This window comes from Macrotis lagotis, chromosome 6, assembly GCF_037893015.1.
Source record: "Macrotis lagotis isolate mMagLag1 chromosome 6, bilby.v1.9.chrom.fasta, whole genome shotgun sequence".
Lineage (NCBI taxonomy): Eukaryota > Metazoa > Chordata > Mammalia > Peramelemorphia > Peramelidae > Macrotis > Macrotis lagotis.
This window is the reverse complement of record NC_133663.1, coordinates 186,095,325-186,115,128: the sequence shown is the minus strand read 5'-3', so window position 1 is coordinate 186,115,128 and position 19,804 is coordinate 186,095,325. Positions and strand designations below refer to the sequence as shown.

Below are 19,804 nucleotides of genomic sequence, written 5' to 3'. Positions count from 1 at the left end.
GTTATGATTACTCTCACAACAAGGTTATTGTTAATGATATAAAATATACATATATATAATATACAGTACCACAAAACTAACAGTAATAATATTTTAGATAGAAATTACTATGTGCTAGGCAAAGCCCTTTTAAAAATATCTCCTTTAAAACAATGTAAAAACTGACAAATTGCTTTCTCTAGTTGGGGGGGAGAGAAGTAAGAATGGGGGAAAAATTGTAAAACTCAAAATAAATAAAATCTTTAATTTAAAAAATAAAATAAAATTATCTCCTTTAATTCTCACAACAATACTATGAGGGAGGAACCATTATGACTTCCATTTAACAAATAAGGAAACCTAGGCAAACAAGGTTAAGTGATGTCTAGGACCATACAGTAAGTGTCTGAGGATGGATTTGATCCCAGGTCTTCCTAACTTCAGGTTAAAGATGCTGGGAGTTGTGGTGCCACAAGAGTAACAAAGATGTGGAAGAGGGGAGGACTTTGGGGGAATCAGAGGAACAGGGAGCAAAGGCCCAGTGAGGGGACGACCAACCAAGTTTACAGGTCTGATAGCCAACAAGGCTCAGAGATAATAGAACTCAACCCTGACAATGACAGAAGTGGAACATTTCTTGTGGAAACTGCAAAATAGCAAAATATTTTTTAATTCTGGGAGGGTCTTGAGTCACAAAAATAATAGTTAATGATGTAATAATACAAAGGAACTTATTTTAAAGTAACTATCTGTCTAATACACAAGATAAAAAAAAAGGTAAGCTATATGCTAAATAATTCTTTTTCTCCTTTTTTATTCTTTTGTTGCAAAGGATGGGCTCACAGGCAAGGAAAGAGAGGGATATACTCAGAAATAAAGGAGGTAGAAAAATAAAACTTTAGACACATCATGGAAAGGGAGCCAAGATGGCAGATACCTTTAAAAAAATGACTCTAAGCAAATTCTATAGCAACAGAACTCACAAAAATATGGAATGAAAGTCCAGTCCAAGACAACTTAGAAGGTCAACAGGAACAGTCTGCAGCTCCTAGTTGAGAGAGAAATGTAGTCCAGCTGCACAGGTCAGCACAGGCCCAGTCCCAGTTACTTCCAGAGCAGGTGGTAAGGGGAGTCAAATACCAGGTCAGAACCTGATTACAGGGATCTCTATGCTAGCACTGAGGCATATGCTTTGCTATACTCAGATCTAAGCCACAGAGCTGGGCAGGGGTCCTAGGATGAAGCCACTGGGAAGTGGGTATGCTCCTTGCAGTTCTGGGGCAGCCCAGATCATATCACTCTGGAAGAACTGAAAATTTACAGGTCACTAGAAGTATCTCTGCCCAAATGCTCAGAAGCTTGGCGAAAGTACCCTCCACCCTAGATGTAGAGCCCTACTTTAATAAAAAGATAAAAGCTACTTGACTTGGAAAAATGAGCAAACAACAGAAATTTATTCCAGTGACAAGGAAGATCAAAACACATTCTCAGAACACAATAACAAAGTCAAAGCTGCTATATCCTAAACCTCCAAGAAAAATAGGAATTGGTTTTAGGCCATGGAAGATCCGAAAAAGTATTATGAAAATCAAGTAAGAGAGATAGAGGAAAAATTGGAAAAAGAAATGAACATGATGCCAAGAAAAATTATGAAAAATGAGTCAAGCAATTTGGAAAAGGAAACAAAAAATATTGAAGTAAATAACACCTTAAAAACAAACTTGGGGGGGGGGGGCAAGTTAGGTGGTACAGTGAATAGAGCGCCAGCCCTGGAGTCAGGAGTACCTGAGTTCAAATGCAGCCTCAGTCATTTAATAATTACCTAGCTGTGTGGTCTTGGGCAAGCCACTTAACTCTATTTGCTTGTAAAAAAAAAAAAAAACCTAAAAAAAAAAACTAGGCCAAATGACAAGAGGTACAAAAAGTCAATGAGACAAATACCTTAAAAAACAGAATTGGCCAGATTGAAAAAGGCAAAAAAGAAAAAAAATCTTAAAAAAGGAGAATTGGTCAGATGGAAAAGGAGGTACAAAAACTCACTGAAAAAAATTCCTTAAAAATTAAAATTTATATGGCCAAGAACAATAAAAGTGTATGATCCCTTTAATCCAGCAATACCACTACTAAGTCTATATCCTGAAGAGATCAAGAAAAAAGATAAAAATCGAACAAGTATAAAGATATTCATAACAGCTCTGTTTGTAGAGGCAAAGAATTGGACATTGAGGGGATGCCCATCAATCAGGGAATGACTAAAGGAATCGTGGTATATGCACCTTATGCAACACTACTGTTCTATTAGAAACCAGGAGGGACAGGGTTTGAGAAAAGCCTAAAAAGACTTGTAAGACCTGATACTGAGTGAAATGAGCAGAACCAGAAGAACATTGTGCACACTTACAACAACATGGGGTGATCAAGCATGACGGACTTGTTCATTTCAACAATACAATATCAAAGACAATTTTAAAAGACTTGTGATGGAAAATACCATCCATACACAGAAAAGGAACTGGTGAGGTTAAATGAAGGCCAAAGCTTATTATCTTCGATTTTTAAAAGTTGTCTCATGCATTATGTATTTTTGTTTTTCTGTAATGTTTTCTTTCCGTCTTTTGGATATAATTCTTCCCTCACAATACATTCAATATATATAGTTGGAAAAACAAATAAAATAACTTTTAAAAGATTAGAATTGAGGGGCGGCTAGGTGGCGCAGTGGATAGAGCACAAGCCCTGGAGTCAGGAGTAACTGAGTTCAAATTCAGCCTCAGACACTTAATAATTACCTAGCCGTGTGGCCTTGGGCAAGCCACTTAACCCCACTGCCTTGCAAAAACAAAAACAAAAACAAAAACAAAAACAAAAACAAAACAAAACAAAAAGACTGATTTCTTTGCCTGTGTGGGTAGGGAAGCTAGATTAGGTAAAAAAGTGTAAAATTCAAAATAAATAAATATTTTTTAAAAAAAGACACACAAAAAAAAGGATGAGAGTTCTTGGAATATGATATTCCTAAGGGCAAATGAGCTAGGACTATAAACCTTAATCCCCTGGATGGCATAGTTCTTCTTGGGGGGAAAAATTGGACATTCAATGAACAAGCAAACTTTCAAGCATTCCTGATGAAAAATCAGAGGTGAATAAAAAATTTGACTTTTAATTTTTTTCCTTTTATTTAATATTTCATTTTGTACAATTTTTTATACATAATAAAATGTTCTTGTTTAAGAGTAAATAAAATGCCCCCTCCCCCACAAAAATATAGACTCACTTGAGAGATAAAGTAAAGGGGACAGAAAAAAATTTAAATTAAAATTTAAAAAAATAATAGTAATAATTGTAGGTATGGCCAGGTGGCTCAGTGGATGGAGCACCAGCCTATATCTAGCCCCGTACACCCAACAATCACCCAGCTGTGGGACATGCAAGCCATCCCAACCTCATTTCCCCGCATAAACCCCAAAAAAGAAAAAAAAAGACCCAAAATAAAATAAAATAGTAATAATAGTAGGGGCAGCTAGGTGGCAGACAGAGCACTGCCCCTTGAGCCAGGAGCACCCAGGGCCAAATCCAGCCTCAGACACCCAAAGATCACCCTGCTATGCGGTCCCAGGCAGGCCACCCAGCCCCATTTGTCCTGCACCCCCCCCCAAAATACTACTACTACTAATAATAATAATAATAGTAATAGAAAATGTGTTTCAGTCTGTGTTCCAACACCACCAACTCTGTCACGGGTGGATCATATTCTTTACGATAAGTCATATCACAAAAGTTATTTCCATATTTTTCCACCATTGCCATTGCTGATCGCAACTCCCTCCTTTCATATTTCTGCACTACCATGAACTATATTTTCTCTCTCCTTTTACTCTGTCTCTGCTGTAAGGTAACTGAGTGGCACAGCAGACAGATCCCTGGCCCTGGGGCCAAGAGACCCCGAACACCCATACCACCCCTTAGACCCAGCATCCACCTGGCCCTATGGTCCCGGACAGGCCATCCAATCCCAGCCCCTTGCAAGAAGTAAAAAAGAAAATGCATTATATCTGACCACTCTCCCCCCATGGTCCATCCTCTCCTCCATCACTCACATCACCTCCTTCCCCCTGCCCCCCCTTCTTCTTCCAGATGCCTATACCCCATTGAGTATATATGCTGCTTCCTCTCCTAGCCACCTCTGATGAGAGTGAAGATTCCCTCATTCCCCCTTGCCTTCCCCCCTTCCATATCATTGCAATAGCTCATTGTAATAAAGAAAAATCTTATATGAAATATCTTGGCCTATTCCCCCTCTTTTTCTTTCTTCCATTACATTTCCCTTTTTTCTATTGACTCCATTTTTACGCCACATTTTATTTTCAAATTCAGCTTTCTCCTGTGCTTCAACTATAAAAGCTCCTTCTACCTGCTCTATTAACTGAGAAGGTTCATGAGTATTATCAGTGTCATTTTTCTATGCAGGAATACATGTAGTTCATCATCATTAAGTCCCTCATATTTTCCCCTTCTCCTCCAATCTCCATGCTTCAGCTGAGTCCTGTATCTGAAGATCAAACCTTCTGTTCAGCTCTGGCCATTCCAACAGGAATATTTGAAATTCCACTGGTTCATTGAAAGACCATTTTTTTCACTGGAAAAGGACATTCAGTTTTGCTGTGTAGTTGATTCTTGGTTGCATTCTAAGCTCTTTTGCCTTCTGGTATATTATATTCCAAGCCCTAAGAGCTTTTAATGTAGTTGCTGCTAAATCCTGGGAGATCCTGACTGCAGCAACACGGTATTTGAATTGTGTCCTTCTGGATGCTTGTACTATTTTCTCTTTGACTTGGGAGTTCTGGAACTTGGCTATAATATTCCTGGGGGTTGGTTTTTTTGGGATCCCTTTCTCGAGGGGATCTGTGGATTCTCTCCATTTCTATTTTGCCCTCTACTTATAGAATATCGGGGCAATTTTCCTGCATTAATTCTTTGAAAATGTTGTCAAGGCTCTTTTCCTGATCATGACTTTCAGGTATTCCAATGATTTTTAAATTATGTTTCCTAAATCTGTTTTCCATATCAGTTATTTTTTCAATGAGATGTTTCACATTTTCTTCTAATTTTTTTCATTCTTTTGGTTTTGTCCTGATTTCTCGTAAATTCATCAATCTCCCTGAGTTCTATTCTTTGTCTGAAGGATTTGTTCTCCTCAGAGTTTTCTTATCTCTTTTTCCATCTGGCCATTTTTGCTTTTTAAAGCATTCTTCTCCTCAATAACTTTTTGAACTGTTTTATCCATTTGACTTAAGCTGCTTTTTAGCATGCTATTTCCTTCAGCATTTTTTTGGATTTCCTTGACTATGCTGCTGACTTCATTTTCATGTTTTTCTGCATCTCTCTCATTTCTTTTCCCAGTTTTTTTCCTAACTCCCTCATTTGATTTTCAAAGTCTTTTTTGAGCTCTATCATAGCCTGAGCCCAATTTCTGTTTTTTCTTGGAGTCTTTAGATGCAGGAGCTTGTGCTTCCTCATTTTCAGACTGAGTGTTTTGATCCTTCTTGGGCTCACAGGCAAAGTATTTCTCAATGGTGTTCCTCTTGTTTCTCTGCTTGCTCATTTTCCCAGCCTTAGCCTGTTTTGGGGGTGCTTCCTGAGCTTTTGGGACACTCCCACAAGGGTCTCAGTGTGTGAGGCTTCTGGTTCCTGGATCTGGACTGCCTTGGCCATGCAGCTCTCTGCATGTGCCCTGAGGGCTGGCCTTCAGGTGCTAGCTCTAGCAGAGGGCCCCCCGCTGTTCCCCCAATTTGAGCCCGGTGCTCCCCAGGGCATAGATCAGGAAACTCCCCTGCTGCTGGGAGCCATGGCTCCCAGTGCCCTGGGACTGCCTCCCAGAGGCTGAAACTCTCTCACTCTGGCAGACCACCCCTCCAACCCCAGGGAGCAGAGCCTTTCTACTCTTCCAGGTTACCTTGAGTAGGAGAACTGACTCACTGGGTCCCTCTGTGGGTTTCGTCTCTCAAAAATTTAATAAGAGTCCTTAGTTTATAAGTTTTATGAGAAAGCACCTAAGACAGGATCCTTTTTTGTTGCCATCTTGGCTCCACCCCCCAAAGTTTGACTTTTAAATACAAGACTCAGGAGGAAACATAAAAAGATAAATAAGAAAGGGAACGCTTCTTTTATTTTTTTAATTTAAATTTATTTTTATTAAAGATATTATTTGAGTTTTACATTTTTCCCCCAATCTTGCTTCCTTCCCCCCTCCCCCCCACAGAAAGCACTCTGTCAGTCTTTACTTTGTTTCCATGTTGTACCTTGTTCCAAATTGGGTGTGATGAGAGAGAAATCATATCCTTTAAGAGAAGTCTAAGAAGTAACAATATCAGACAATAAGCTATCTGTTTTTTTTCCCCTAAATTAAAGGGAATAGTCCTTGGACTTTGTTCAAACTCCACAGCTCCTTATCTGGATACAGATGGCACTCTCCTTTGCAGACAGCCCAAAATTGTTCCCGATTGTTGCACTGATGGAATGAGCAAGTCCTTCAAGGTTGAACATCACTCCCATGCTGTTGTTAGGGTGTATAGTGTTTTTCTGGTTCTGCTCATCTCACTCAGTGTGAGTTCATGCAAATCCCTCCAGTCTTCCCTGAAATCCCATCCCTCCTGGTTTCTAATAGAACAATAGTGTTCCATGACATACATATACCACAGTTTGCTAAGCCATTCCCCAATTGAAGGACATTTACTGGATTTCCAATTCTTTGCCACCACAAACAGGGCTGCTATAAATAGTTTTGTACAAGTAATGTTTTTACCTTTTTACCTCATCTCTTCAGGGTATAGACCCAGTAGTGGTATTGCTGGGTCAAAGGGTATGCACATTTTTGTTGCCCTTTGGGCATAGTTCCAAATAGCTCTCCAGAAGGGTTGGATGAGTTCACAGCTCCACCAACAGTGTAATAGTGTCCTAGATTTCCCATATCCCTTCCAACAATGATCATTATCCTTCCTGGTCATACTGGCCAATCTGAGAGGTGTGAGGTGGTACCTCAGAGAAGCTTTAATTTGCATTTCTCTAATAATTAATGATTTAGAGCATTTTTTCATATGGCTATGGATTACTTTGATCTCCTCATCTGTAAATTTCCTTTGCATATCCTTTGACCATTTGTCAGTTGGGAAATGGCTTTTAAAAATATGACACAGTTCTCTGTATATTTTAGAAATGAGTCCTTTGTCGGAATCATTAGTTGTAAAGATTGTTTCCCAATTTGCTACATTTCTTTTGATCTTGGTTACATTGGTTTTATCTGTGCAAAAGGTTTTTAATTTGATGTAATCGAAATCATCTAATTGGTTTTCGGTGATGTTCTCCAACTCTTCCTTAGTCATAAACTGTTCCCCGGAAAGGGAACTCTTAAGGGACTTTAATAAAGTTAAAATGCTTATATTCCTACATGGAAAGATGATACTGGTAACTCGTAAGAACCTTCCCATTATTAGGAAAGTGATATAGAATATATACTCCATAGAAGGGCACAGGTGATGAAGGGATGAAATCTAAAAAATAAAATTAAGGAGGAATGTACTAGAAGAAAAGGAAAGGGAGAGGTAGAATGGGATAAATTGCCTCACATAAAAGAAACAAGGAAAAAAAATTCTCAAACATATAGAGAACAGAGTCAGGTTAAAAAGAATAAAAAGTATTTGCCAGTTGATAAATGATCAAAAGATATGAATAGTTTTCAGATGAAGTAATCAAAGCTATCTACAGTCATATGAAAAAATGTTCTAACTCACTACTGATTGGAAAAATGCAAATTAAAATAATTATGAGGAGCAGCTAGGTGGCACAGTGGATAGAGAATCAGCCCCAGAGTCAGGAGCACCTGAGTTCAAATCCAGCCTCAAACACTTAGTAATTACCTAGCTGTGTGACCTTGGGCAAGTCACTTAACCCCACTGCCTTAAAAGAAAAAAACTTTGAAAAAATACAAAACAATTATGAGATGCTATCTCACATCTATTAGATTGAATAATAGGATAGAAAAGGAAAATGACAAATGTTGGAGGGAATGTGGGGGAAAAAAGGAGACATTAATGCACTATTGGTAGAGTGTGAACTGATTCAACCATTCTGGAGATCAATTTGCCCAAGGGGCTAAAAAAACACGTATACCCTTTGACCTAGCCATACCACTACTAGCAGCTCTTTTTGGGTGACAAAGAATTGAAAATTGAGGAGATATTCATCAAGTATCTGAACAACTGTGGTATGTGATTATGATGGAATGCTATTCCGATGCTCCCAGAAAAACCTGGAAAGACTTACATGAATTAATGCAAAGTAAAATGTACTGTGTACAAATTAATGGCAACATTGTAAAAATAATCAGCTGTGAATGACTTGACCATTGTTGTTAAAACAATGACTTAAGACAACTCTGAATGACTTTTGATGAAAAATGCTATCCACCCCACAGAAAGATGTTATAGGAATACAGACTGAAGCATACTCTACATTATTTTTTTAATTGGGAGGGTGTGTGTTGGGGGGGGCAAGAAGTTGTGTACATTTTCTTTCACAAGGCTAGTATAGAAATGTTTTGCATGACTACTCATATATAGCCTATATTGAATTGCTTGCTTTCCTCTAGGAGGAGATGGGGTTGGGAGGGAGTAAGGGAAAGAATTTAGAATGCAAAGTTTTAAAAATGAATGTTAAGAGTGGTTTTTACGTGTAACTGGGGAAAAAAACAAAAAATTAAATAAAAACAAAAACATCTTTAATTAAAAAAATATTTTCCATTCTAGACTCCCCAAGGCTTTCATAGGATTTACAGTAGTAAGGTGAATAATTTTTCTTTACAAATGACAGCAATGAGGCTCCAGAATCAGAGTTGGAAGTACCATTGGTCCAACAGCAAAATAAACAATGGTATTCATTTCAAGAATCTCACATGTTATATATACGATAAATACTAAAGATAAATTGTATCCCAAGATTTGCTTAGCTCCACCCCCAACTCACTTCTCTTCTCTATGAGTTTCCACATCTTTTGAAAATTACCAGTTCATCGCTGAATGCAAATGCAAGCATATTTTTTTACTTTTTTCCCCCTCTTTTATTTTGGCTTATTTTCTCTTTTGCAACTTGGTTAATATGGAATTATTCTTTGCATAGTTTCACATAGATAATCACTTCTCAAGGAGAGGAAATGCTGAAGAGGAAGAGATTTGAAACCCAAAATTTTCCACTCAGTTGCAAAATATTTAAGAAGTTAAATAAAAATATACTGAAAGAAAGAAAGAAATTGCTAGTCTGCTCTATTATTAATGAAAAGCAAAGGCATAAAGAGATGAAGTTCCTGACACTGGGTCAGGAAAGCCTGGGTTCAAGTCAAGTCACACAACCTGGTCTTGGACTGAGGCAACCTAAAAACTCTAAGCATGAGCCAACTCTAAGTTACTAAATTACAGCTAGACTATTTATTTCCTCTGATAGCAAAGGGAGTTCCCATACATGGCATGACATCTATATAGTACTATAAATTTGACAAATACTTTCATATACTTATCTCATTTGATCTTTACAACAACCTTGTGATGTAATAGCTAGGGCAAGAAATGTCCAGATTATCTGAGGCTCAGAGATGTTAAGAGATCAGCCCAAGGTCATAGTGAAAATGAAAAACCACCTGGGGAATCTAATATATGTTTTCTGACTTCAGAAACTATTACATATCCAATGCACCATGTTATGGCCTGGGTTCATTAAAAGCTTTTAAGAAATTTTAGTAGAAACTATGCTCATGTACTACCTCACACCTCTCAGACTGGCCAATATGACCAGAAAGGACAATGATCAATGTTGGAAGGGATGTGGGAAATCTGGGACACTATTACTTTGTTGGTGGAGCTGTGAACTCATCCAACCTTTCTGGAGAGAAATTTAGAACTAGCCCAAAGGGCAACAAAAATGTGCATACCCTTTGGTCTAGCAATACCACTACTGGGTCGATACCCTGAAGAAATGATGAAAAAGGATAAAAACATCACTTGTACAAAAATATTCAGAGCAGCCCTGTTTGTGGTGGCAAAGAATTGGAAATCAAGTAAATGTCCTTCAATTGGGGAATGGCTTAGCAATCTGTGGTATATGTATGTCATGGAACACTACTGTTCTATTAGAAACCAGGAGGGATGGGAATTCAGGGAAGCCTGGAGGGATTTGCATGAACTGATGCTGAGTGAGATGAGCAGAACCAGAAAACTGCTGTACACCCTAACAGCAACATGGGAGTGATGTTCAACCCTGATGGACTTGCTCATTTCATCAGTGCAACAACCAGGGACAATTTGGAGCTCTCTGAAATGAAGAATACCATCTGTATCCAGAGAAAGAACTGTGGAGTTTGAACAAAGTTCAAGGTTTATTCCCTTTAATTTAGAAAAAAAAACCTGCTATCTTATTGTCTGATCGTGTTATCTCTTATACTTTATGTTTCTTCTTTAAGGATATGATTTCTCTCTCATCACACTCGGTTTGGATCATGTACAACATGAAAACAATGTAAAGACTGACAAATTGCCTTCTGTGGGGGTGGGGGAAGGGAAGTAAGATCGGGGGAAAAACTGTAAAACTCAAAATAAATAAAATCTTTATAAACAAAGAAAAAAAGAAAGAAAATATGCTCATGAAAATATTTTGAATATAAAAATATTATGTTCCAAACAGACATTCCACATTATTAGCATTTAGTAACAGATGAAACATGTGGTACTACATCCAGACAATAATCACAAAATTAACATTCTATACATACACTGAGACAGAAAACAGGTGAATGCAGGTATTTCCAGATAAAAGCAAAAATTTTAACTTTTCTCCTATTATTTATTAAAGATCATATGCTTGTCTCACTAGAGAACCCCAATTTAACTAAAAATTAACTGAAACAGAAACCTTAGCAGGATTATATAATATAAAATAAATTCACATAAATAAAAAACTTTTTTGTATATTATCAACAAAAACCAGGAGGAAAAAAATAGATAACTGAAATAAAAACAGAACTTATAAAATGTTTGGGAGTTCACACTCCCAAACACACTAAAACTATAGGAATACAACTACAAATCACTCTCTACAAAAATGAAATACACCTAAATGACTAGAAAAGGAGAAGTGATTATAAGCAGTTATTAAGTGTCTAGTATGGCTAAGACCACACACACTCAGTAAGTGTCTGAGGTTGAATTTGAACTCCGGTCTTCCTGACTCCAGGACCAATCCTCTATCCAAAGCATCATCTTGTTGCCTCTGGACAAATATTAATTGTTCATGGATGAAATGAGCCAAAACAATAGAAATGACAATAGTTTCTAATTATTTGACCTGTTCAGTGCATTATCAAACTAACAAAGGTTTATCTTAAAGAGGAACAGAAGACTTCTAGAACTACTACATTTACCTTTATAGCTACTAATGGGACTAGATTTCAAAGGTGCGAAGCAGGATCATCAAAATTACTTTGTAGTGGTTAAGAAACAGAGAGCTAAATCAGTGGAAGAGATTAGATTTACAAAATACAGAAGTGAGGGAATAAAGAAGCAAAGCAGCCTATGCACCAACAAATCTCAACTACCCAGAAAAAGGGACTTGTAACAACCAAAGCTGCTGGGAAAACCGAAAGATAATCTGGTAGGAATTAGGTTTAGACTAACACTTCACACTGTACTCAGAAGGAAACACAGACAAGCAGGATCGTTTTGAAAATTACATGTTGGGGCAACAATGTGGCATAGTGGATAGTGCACTGACCCTGGTGTCAGGACCTGAGTTCAGACCAGACCTCAGAGACTTAATAATTGCCTAGTCATGTGACCTTGGGCAAGTCACTTAACTACATTGCTTTAAATAAATGAAATTTTTTAAAAAAGAAAATTACATGCTAAATTTATTACACTTAAAAGAAAAACAAGTTGTTCATAATAAGAAATTCAGTTTCATGCTCAATTTTCTTCCTATCTCATATAGGCAAATGCTCATTTTGCTTAATGATGGCTATAATAAGAGAAAAAAAATTAGTCATTTTTTGTCCTAGTTCAATCTCTAGTTTTTAATAAATAAGTCTTTCAAAACTTAAAAGGTAAAAGATTTTAAAATTTTAAGGAAAATATTTACATAAATATTTTTAAAACATGATACAGAACTAATAAAAGATCAAAGAGCCATCTCCCAATAAATAAAAAATCAAAGAATACAAGTTTTCTAAAGAAATATATTGTATCAATAATCACATGAAAAAATATTCCATATCGCTAAAAAGAAAAATATACATTAAAACACATGAGGAATCACTTCGCATTCATCAAATTAACAAAGATGATTAAAAAACAGAAATCATAAATGCTAGAAATAAGGGGAAAAGTCAGCATGTATTTCTAGCTATGTGTCATTCACTGAGCCAAGTGATAAAAGATACAAAAAAAAGGCAAAGAACATTACCCTCAAAAAGCTTAGTCTAGTGGAAGATCATTTAAAAAGACTAATCACAATGGAAAGAAATCATTCTCTGATGTCTCAACAAATTGTGGGGTAACTGAATTTTTGATGGGTAGTCAGTATAAAATGCTATAAGTCTTATATGTAGGCCCAGCAACAAACTCTATCATTTATCTGAAAACTAAGTAAGCTGGGATGCTCATCACCAATAAGCTGTTTGCTGTTTGCCCTTTGTTCTTGAAGACCAGGACATCAAGGAGGGGATACCACGATATGCAAGTAAATTGGATTGAACGGAAGCTGTGTTAAATCATCAGCCTTGCTCCTCTGAAATCATCTGCATCCTGTGGCCAGATATGAATCAGGATAACTGAAGATGAGCCAGGACTACTGGAGATGTCCCTGGAAGCAGGGGATAACCTTTTTATGCTAAGGCCTTAATGATCCTTTTAAGCAAAGATCTATAAGAGGTTTCAGGTGGACAGAGGCAATGCCCATTCAGTGATTAAGGCAGATTAAAAAAGAAATAAAACAAAGGTTGGTAACTTTACACAGCCCTCTTTTATTTAAATGCGATTCATTTGCATGTCATAGCATCCCCTTCATCTTTTTTTTTTTTTAGGTTTTTGCAAGGCAAATGGGGTTAAGTGGCTTGCCCAAGGCCACACAGCTAGGTAATTATTAAGTGTCTGAGACCGGATTTGAACCCAGGTACTCCTGATTCCAGGGCCCGTGCTTATCCACTGCGCCACCTAGCCCCCCCCCCCATATCATTCTTCAAGAACAAAGGACAAAAAACAACTTATGAGAATGTTTGGAGCTGTTCAACTGTAGCTCCCTTCCTTCTCTTCCTTCCTTTCTCTTCTGTCTGTCCACATTAAGAGTAATATATAAGGGGCGGATAGATGGCTTAGCCCTAGCCACTTAACCCCATTTGCCTTGCAAAAACCTAAACAAAAAAAAAAAAGAGTAATGTAATATATATATATATATATATCCTTACCTGTGGGTACTCTATCCAAAGGAATATAAAGTTTGAAAATGAAACTTGGGGTTTACCAGCCCCAAATCACTGGTTCTCATTGATTGGCCAACCTTACTTGGTCATAGTTGGACCCTAACTGCCTTGGAGTGAATGAATGTAAATAGAAATTGTTTCTGTTTTGGTTAAAAGTCCTGAGGGTCTTGATCTTCCCCTTCCAGATTGATTTTTTTTGGCCCATGCAAAAAGTGACCAATAGGTAGGCTATCTGGTAATAAATATTTTCAGTACTATAAAGATTAAAGTTTGGGTAAAAAAAAAAAAAGATTAAAGTTTCAAAGAGTTGAAATTTATAACAGTAGAGATATAAAAATAGATGATACATCAGATAATTTAAGGAGTGAAGACATAAATATCTCAGTCTCTTCAACTGAAATAACAGCAGCTACTTCATAGGGTTGTAATGAGATTAAAATGAGATAATATCAAAAAGCACATCATTCTGTAGATTTTAGAGGGTTGCCTATTGATAAAAGCTTTGGCTAGTTATTTTTGTAAGTAAATTGGAAATCAGTAAGACATTATTAATAGTCAATTTCAAACTAATTTTTAATATTATAAAATTATATTTATATTGAACTAAAAAGTTCACAGAATATTTCTCCCAACAACCTCATTTATAAGATAATGCAAATATCATTACTCTAACTATACAAATGAGCAAAAGAACTCAAAGATTAAGTGATTTCCCCAGAGTTAAGCATTCATTAAGTATTTGAGACAAACTATGAACCCAAATACTACATATAAAACTTCACTAGAAAAAATTTAAAAATGTACTATATTAAAATTCCAGAATGAATAAGTACCTACAAATGAAAATGATTAAATCATTTTGTTTTATGACATTATTGAGTCATTAAGCTCTTAAGCAGGGAAAAAGAAGGAATTCCATCACTAATCAAACTAGAAATACACTATCTAATTTTGATTGGGCCAGTGTCAAATCCAAGATGGCCCAACTTTGGTGTTGATCTTAGTGAAAATCAGTCCTGGGGTAAGGCTAGTGTTTCCATCTGCACATTAGGTAAAGGGAAAGCCATTCAGCACTTTCTAACACAGGGTACCAAACGAAATGATTTGCTGCATACTATCAATCATTAAAACAATACAAAAAGATAAAGATCAACTAATTTAATAAAAAAATGATCAATTCTGAAATTAGATGAATTGCATTCTTATTATGTAAGACATAAAAGGACAATTATTAATGAGTGTGACAAAATTCATGTTATAACAAAAATTAAATTAATTTAAATTACTATTGGTATAAAACTCTAAAAGAAGTTAAAAGGTTATTTAATTGAGGAATTTTTAATATAAATTATTTTCAAAATGGACTTCTCACCTTTTCCCGGACTGAGGTTTTGGTCTATAAAAACCTTAAGCTCTCCATTTGCTTCAATTAGGCCGGCCTATAAAAAAAAAGATAAAGCACATGTTTACGGTCTACTAAATCTTCAAAGGTAAAGGACGTAAGATCTTACTAAATCAACATATAAACAAAAATATTAAAATTCATCATAGTCATTTGACTTTTCAAAAAACTTCACTGAATCACTATTTTGCAAAATTGTTTCTTAAATTCATACAACTCATTAGAAAACTCAGAGTAAAAAAAAAAAAAATCAACAGATTGAAAGCCTCCTTATATCCTCAGAATTATATTGGCACCAAGGAGGATATAATAAGCTGAACATTATCAGTAACAAAATAATACCACCCAAAAATTGTAGCTTTTAAGAATGGGATTTTTACTAACCAGCTAAAGTGAATTTAAGCAATATATGTTTTGCTAAAATTCAACAAATACTTATTACTGTGTTACATGGCATCTTGCAAGAGATTAGAAATAACAAATTGAGGTAAGATCTGATATTTGCTCTCATTGAGATTATACTAATAAGGATTGTTCAGTTATACCTGATTCTTTGGGACCCCATGAACCTTATCATGCCAGGCCCATTTATCCTCCACCATCTTGCAAAGGCCTGTCCAAACTCATGATCATTATTTCCATGATACTATCTGTCCATCTCATCCTCTGCCTTTCCCTTCTCCTTTTGCCATCAATCTTTCCCAAAATCAAGGTCTTTTCCTATGAATCCCCTCATCCCATTATGTGGCCAAAGTATTTAAGCTTCAGCATTTGATCTTCCAATGAATAATCTGAATTAACCTCTTTAAGTATTGACTTGTTCAATCTCTTTATTTGTCCAAAGAACTCTCAAAAGTCTACTCTAGACTGAGACATAAACTGATCTTTTCCAAACCAGTAGCCACTGATGAATTTTCCAAATTTGCCTTTTTTAACTGCATCATCTTTTAGGATTTTAAATAGCTCAGCTATTTAATGATGATGAACTATGGAACTCATTATCTCCATGAGCCTTCTTATAAGCAAAATTTCCTAAGGCCCACTTGATTTCATTCTCCAGAATGTCTGGCTCATTACCATTATTTTTTTTTTTTGTTTTTCTTATTTCTTTTTTTTCCCTCTTCAAATTTTTTTTTATTTTTATTTATTTTCATTTTGTACAAATATTTTTTTACATTAATAAAATATTGTTGTTTACAAGTAAACAAAATATTACTCCTCCTCCCCCATGAATATAGATAGACTTGTTTGGGCGAAAAAAGTAAAGGGGAGAGGAAAAAAATTAAAATAAAAAAATTAACAGTGATAGTAATATCTTATAGTTCTTCTGTGTATTCCAACCACTTCTTAATCTCTTCTACTTTAAGTCCCTACCATTTTTGTCTTTCATCATGCCCACTTTTTTGCATGAAACATCTGTTCCCTTGCTGTCTCTAATTTTTTTTAAAGAAATATCTTCTTTTCCATTCTATTGTTTTCTTCTTTGCATTGATCATTTAACAAAACCTTATCTTTCCATGCTAGTCTCTGGAATTCTGCATTCACTTAAGAATATCTTTCCCTTTCCTTTGCTCTTTTTTTCCCCTCTGGAATGTTTTCTGTTGATGTTTTCTATAATATCACAAATCTCTATCCATTGTTCTTCAGGCCCTCTATCTAACAAATCTAATCCCTTAAATTTATTCATCACATCATTTATTCATCATAATGGATATTATTTAGATCCTACCAAATTTTGCAATAAGAACCTCATGATCTGAGTCATAATCAGATCCAGATCTAGATTTAACTTACTGTACAGAGCTTCTCCGCCTTTGGCTGCAAAGAGATAGGAAATACTCCTTTTCAGCAACCCAAAGGTGATTCTACACATGGACATCACCAAATGATGAATATCACCATCAGTGGGACTAAGACTAACATGAATATTGCAGTCAGTAGGGGATAAGACTTATAAAAAAAAGAGTAAAAATTCTAACAGAGATAAAAAGAATTTGAAATAGAAAAATAATTTTTAAAAAGGGAGGGGTACATAGGGGCGGCTAGGTGGCATAGTGGATAAAGCACCGGCCTTGGAGTCAGGAGTACCTGGGTTCAGCTCCGGTCTCAGACAGTTAATAATTACCTAGCTGTGTGGCCTTGGGCAAGCCACTTAACCCCATTTGCCTTGCAAAAACCTAAAAAAAAAAAGGGGTACAAAACAAAGGTTCTGTCACCAAAGAAAAGTTAGGGAAGATTTCATTAAGGAGGCAATATTTAAACTGGATTTTAAAGGCTGAGTAGAAATCCAACAAAGGTAGAACAAAAGAAATAGAAAGAGGTCTAAGATAAGTTCATTCAAATAATGGAAAAGGATGGCAGCATGGATTAGATTCCAGAATCTGACAATATGTTATTTACAAAAAGCACAACTAAAACATACATATCTATATTTAAAATAAGGACCTAGAGCAGAAACTATAAAGCTTCAACTAAAATTAAAACATACACGGATGACAATCATGATCTCAAAAAAAGCAAAAGTAAAAGTGATCTAATTAATAAAAATAAACAGAAAAAATATTATTTTACCAAAAATAGCATAGACAGTGGATTAATAACAATATTAAACATGTATGGGACTTCCGGCCAAAATGGCGGAGAGAAGGCACAGTTCTAAAGATTCCTGATCTCTTCCCCATCTGTCGCATTAAACAAACCTCTTAAAAGAAATCCGATCCAGAAAACCCAGAAAGAAAAGCCAGAAGAACAGCTACCTCAGGATTTGTCTCCCACAGCAGCCTTGGAAGAATCCAGGCAGGTGAGTCTGGGCTCGAAGGAAGGATCTGCCCCTCATCAGCCAGATTAACAGCTGAATTGGAACCGGGAGTCTGAGGGCCTGAGAGAGGACCTGCTGGATCAGCAGTGGGGCTGGACCAAAGCAGCTTGGGTCTGCATCGAAGCAGAGGCACTGGTGTTGGTGCTGTCCCCCTGGAACTCGGGGACCAGGCTGGGGGAAGTACTCTGGTGCAGGAGAACAGCAGACACCATCCCTAGGCTTCTCAGGTCTGAGAAACTCTGAGGGCACCTCTCCATTGCAGAGGCCTTTCCTAAAACAAAGGCAAATTACTTCTCCCTCAGGCCCAGGTGTGTGAGCAAAAGAACCAGCCCAGCTGAGGAATCACCTCAGGCCAGGGTAAAGCCCACCACTGATTGAAGGCAAAAGAATTCAATAGTTCCAACTACTGCCTTCAGGCAAAGGGAGAAGGCCTCTCAACAAAGGTCACAGACACTCCAGAGAGGGCAACCAGCACCTCCTACTGGCCAGCCAGGGAAACTGCACTCAGTAAAGCCTTTAGAGATCCCAAGCCCAGGTGAACCCTTCCCCCCCCCCCAACTCAAGGTCTTAGCATAATGAAGAAGGGTCAGCAGAAAGGTGGATCCATAGAAAAATTCCTGGAAGGGAAAGACCCCAACTCAGAGAGACCTGGAACCTCTGAGGAGAATACAATCTGGTCTCCAGCACAGAAAGACTTCCTTGAAGAAATAAGGAAGGAGCTTAAAAATTTCGGGGAGACAATTAATACCGTAGAAAGTACAATTAGAAAAACACAAAAGGAGAATAAATCTCTCCAATCATCAATTGGACAATTACAAAATGAGAATAATTCTCTCAGATACTCAAACTAGCAAATGCAAAAAGAAATTAATTCTCTCACAACCTCAATTGGTCAAATGGAAAGCTCTTTCAAAAGTAGAATTGACCAATTTGAAAAAGGAGTTACAAAAGGTTAATGAAGAAAACTCCTCCCCCCAAAAAATAATGGAGTCTACAGAAACTAATGACTCCATGAGACAGCAAGAGTCAGTTAAACAAAATCAAAAAATAGAAAATAGAAGCAAATGTAAAATACGAGAACAGATCGAGGAGGGGCAACCTGAAAATTACAGGACTTCCTGAAAACATTGAAGAGAAAAAAAGCCTGGACTTAATATTACAGGATCTAGTAATGGAAAACTGCCCTGATATCATGGAATCAGAGGGCAAAGTAGTTATTGAAAGAGTACATCGATCCCCATCTGAAAAAGATCCTAAAATGAAAACACCAAGAAATGTTGTGGCCAAACTGCAGAACTATCAGATAAAAGAGAAAATCCTGAAAGCAGCCAGAAAGAAACAATTTGAATATCAAGGAGCCACAGTAAGGATCACACAGGACCTGGCTGCATCAACTTTAAAGGATCGAAGGGCCTGGAACGAGATATTTTGAAGAGCACGGGAGCTTGGAATGCAGCCAAGAATCTACTTTCCTGCAAAGCTGAGCCTTCTCTTCCAGGGAAAAAGATGGACACTTAACGAAATGGAAGAATTCCAAAAATTTCTGATGAAAAGACCACAGCTAAACAGAAAATTTGGACATCAAACAAGAGGTTCAAGAGACACATGAAAAGGAGGGGGTAGTAAAAGAAAAAAAAATGCAATCCAGTAAGTTGAAATTGGCTAAACCCCAGCATGGGGGTTAAAAAAAAAAGATTCTCATAAACCTTGAGAAATGTAACTCTAACAGAGAGAATACACCCAGCCAGAAATGATGGACATTCATGACCTATCCATGAGACTACTATCCAATGGGATGCAATTGGCTTTAACCCCACTTCAAAATGTACAGAACTAGAAGGGACAGACACTCAGAAATTTCTATGACTTAGACAGAAGGATCTAAAAAAAAAACCAAAACACTACTGCCCTAAAAAGGGGGACAGGAAAGAGACAGGAGGAGGGAGGGGATTGAATGGGGTAAATCTCATTACACTAAGAGGTACAAAAAACCTATGGTAATAGTGGGGAAGAAGGGAGCAGAGGAGAAACACCTGAATCTTCTTCTCATCAGATTTGGCTTAAAGTCAACCTACACATACGCAGTTAACTT

At 36.8% G+C, this 19,804-nt stretch overlaps 1 protein-coding gene across 2 annotated transcripts in view; it reads right to left on the bottom strand.

The window, feature by feature from the left end:
• TFDP1 (transcription factor Dp-1) overlaps nucleotides 1–19,804 on the bottom strand; it is a 149,894-nt gene that overhangs the window by 65,582 nt on the left and 64,508 nt on the right. For both annotated transcript variants that reach the window (XM_074192107.1, XM_074192108.1), the window contains exon 3: nucleotides 14,865–14,931. In XM_074192107.1, coding sequence (XP_074048208.1) covers nucleotides 14,865–14,931 — 67 coding nt within the window. The remainder of the gene's footprint in view (nucleotides 1–14,864; nucleotides 14,932–19,804) is intronic.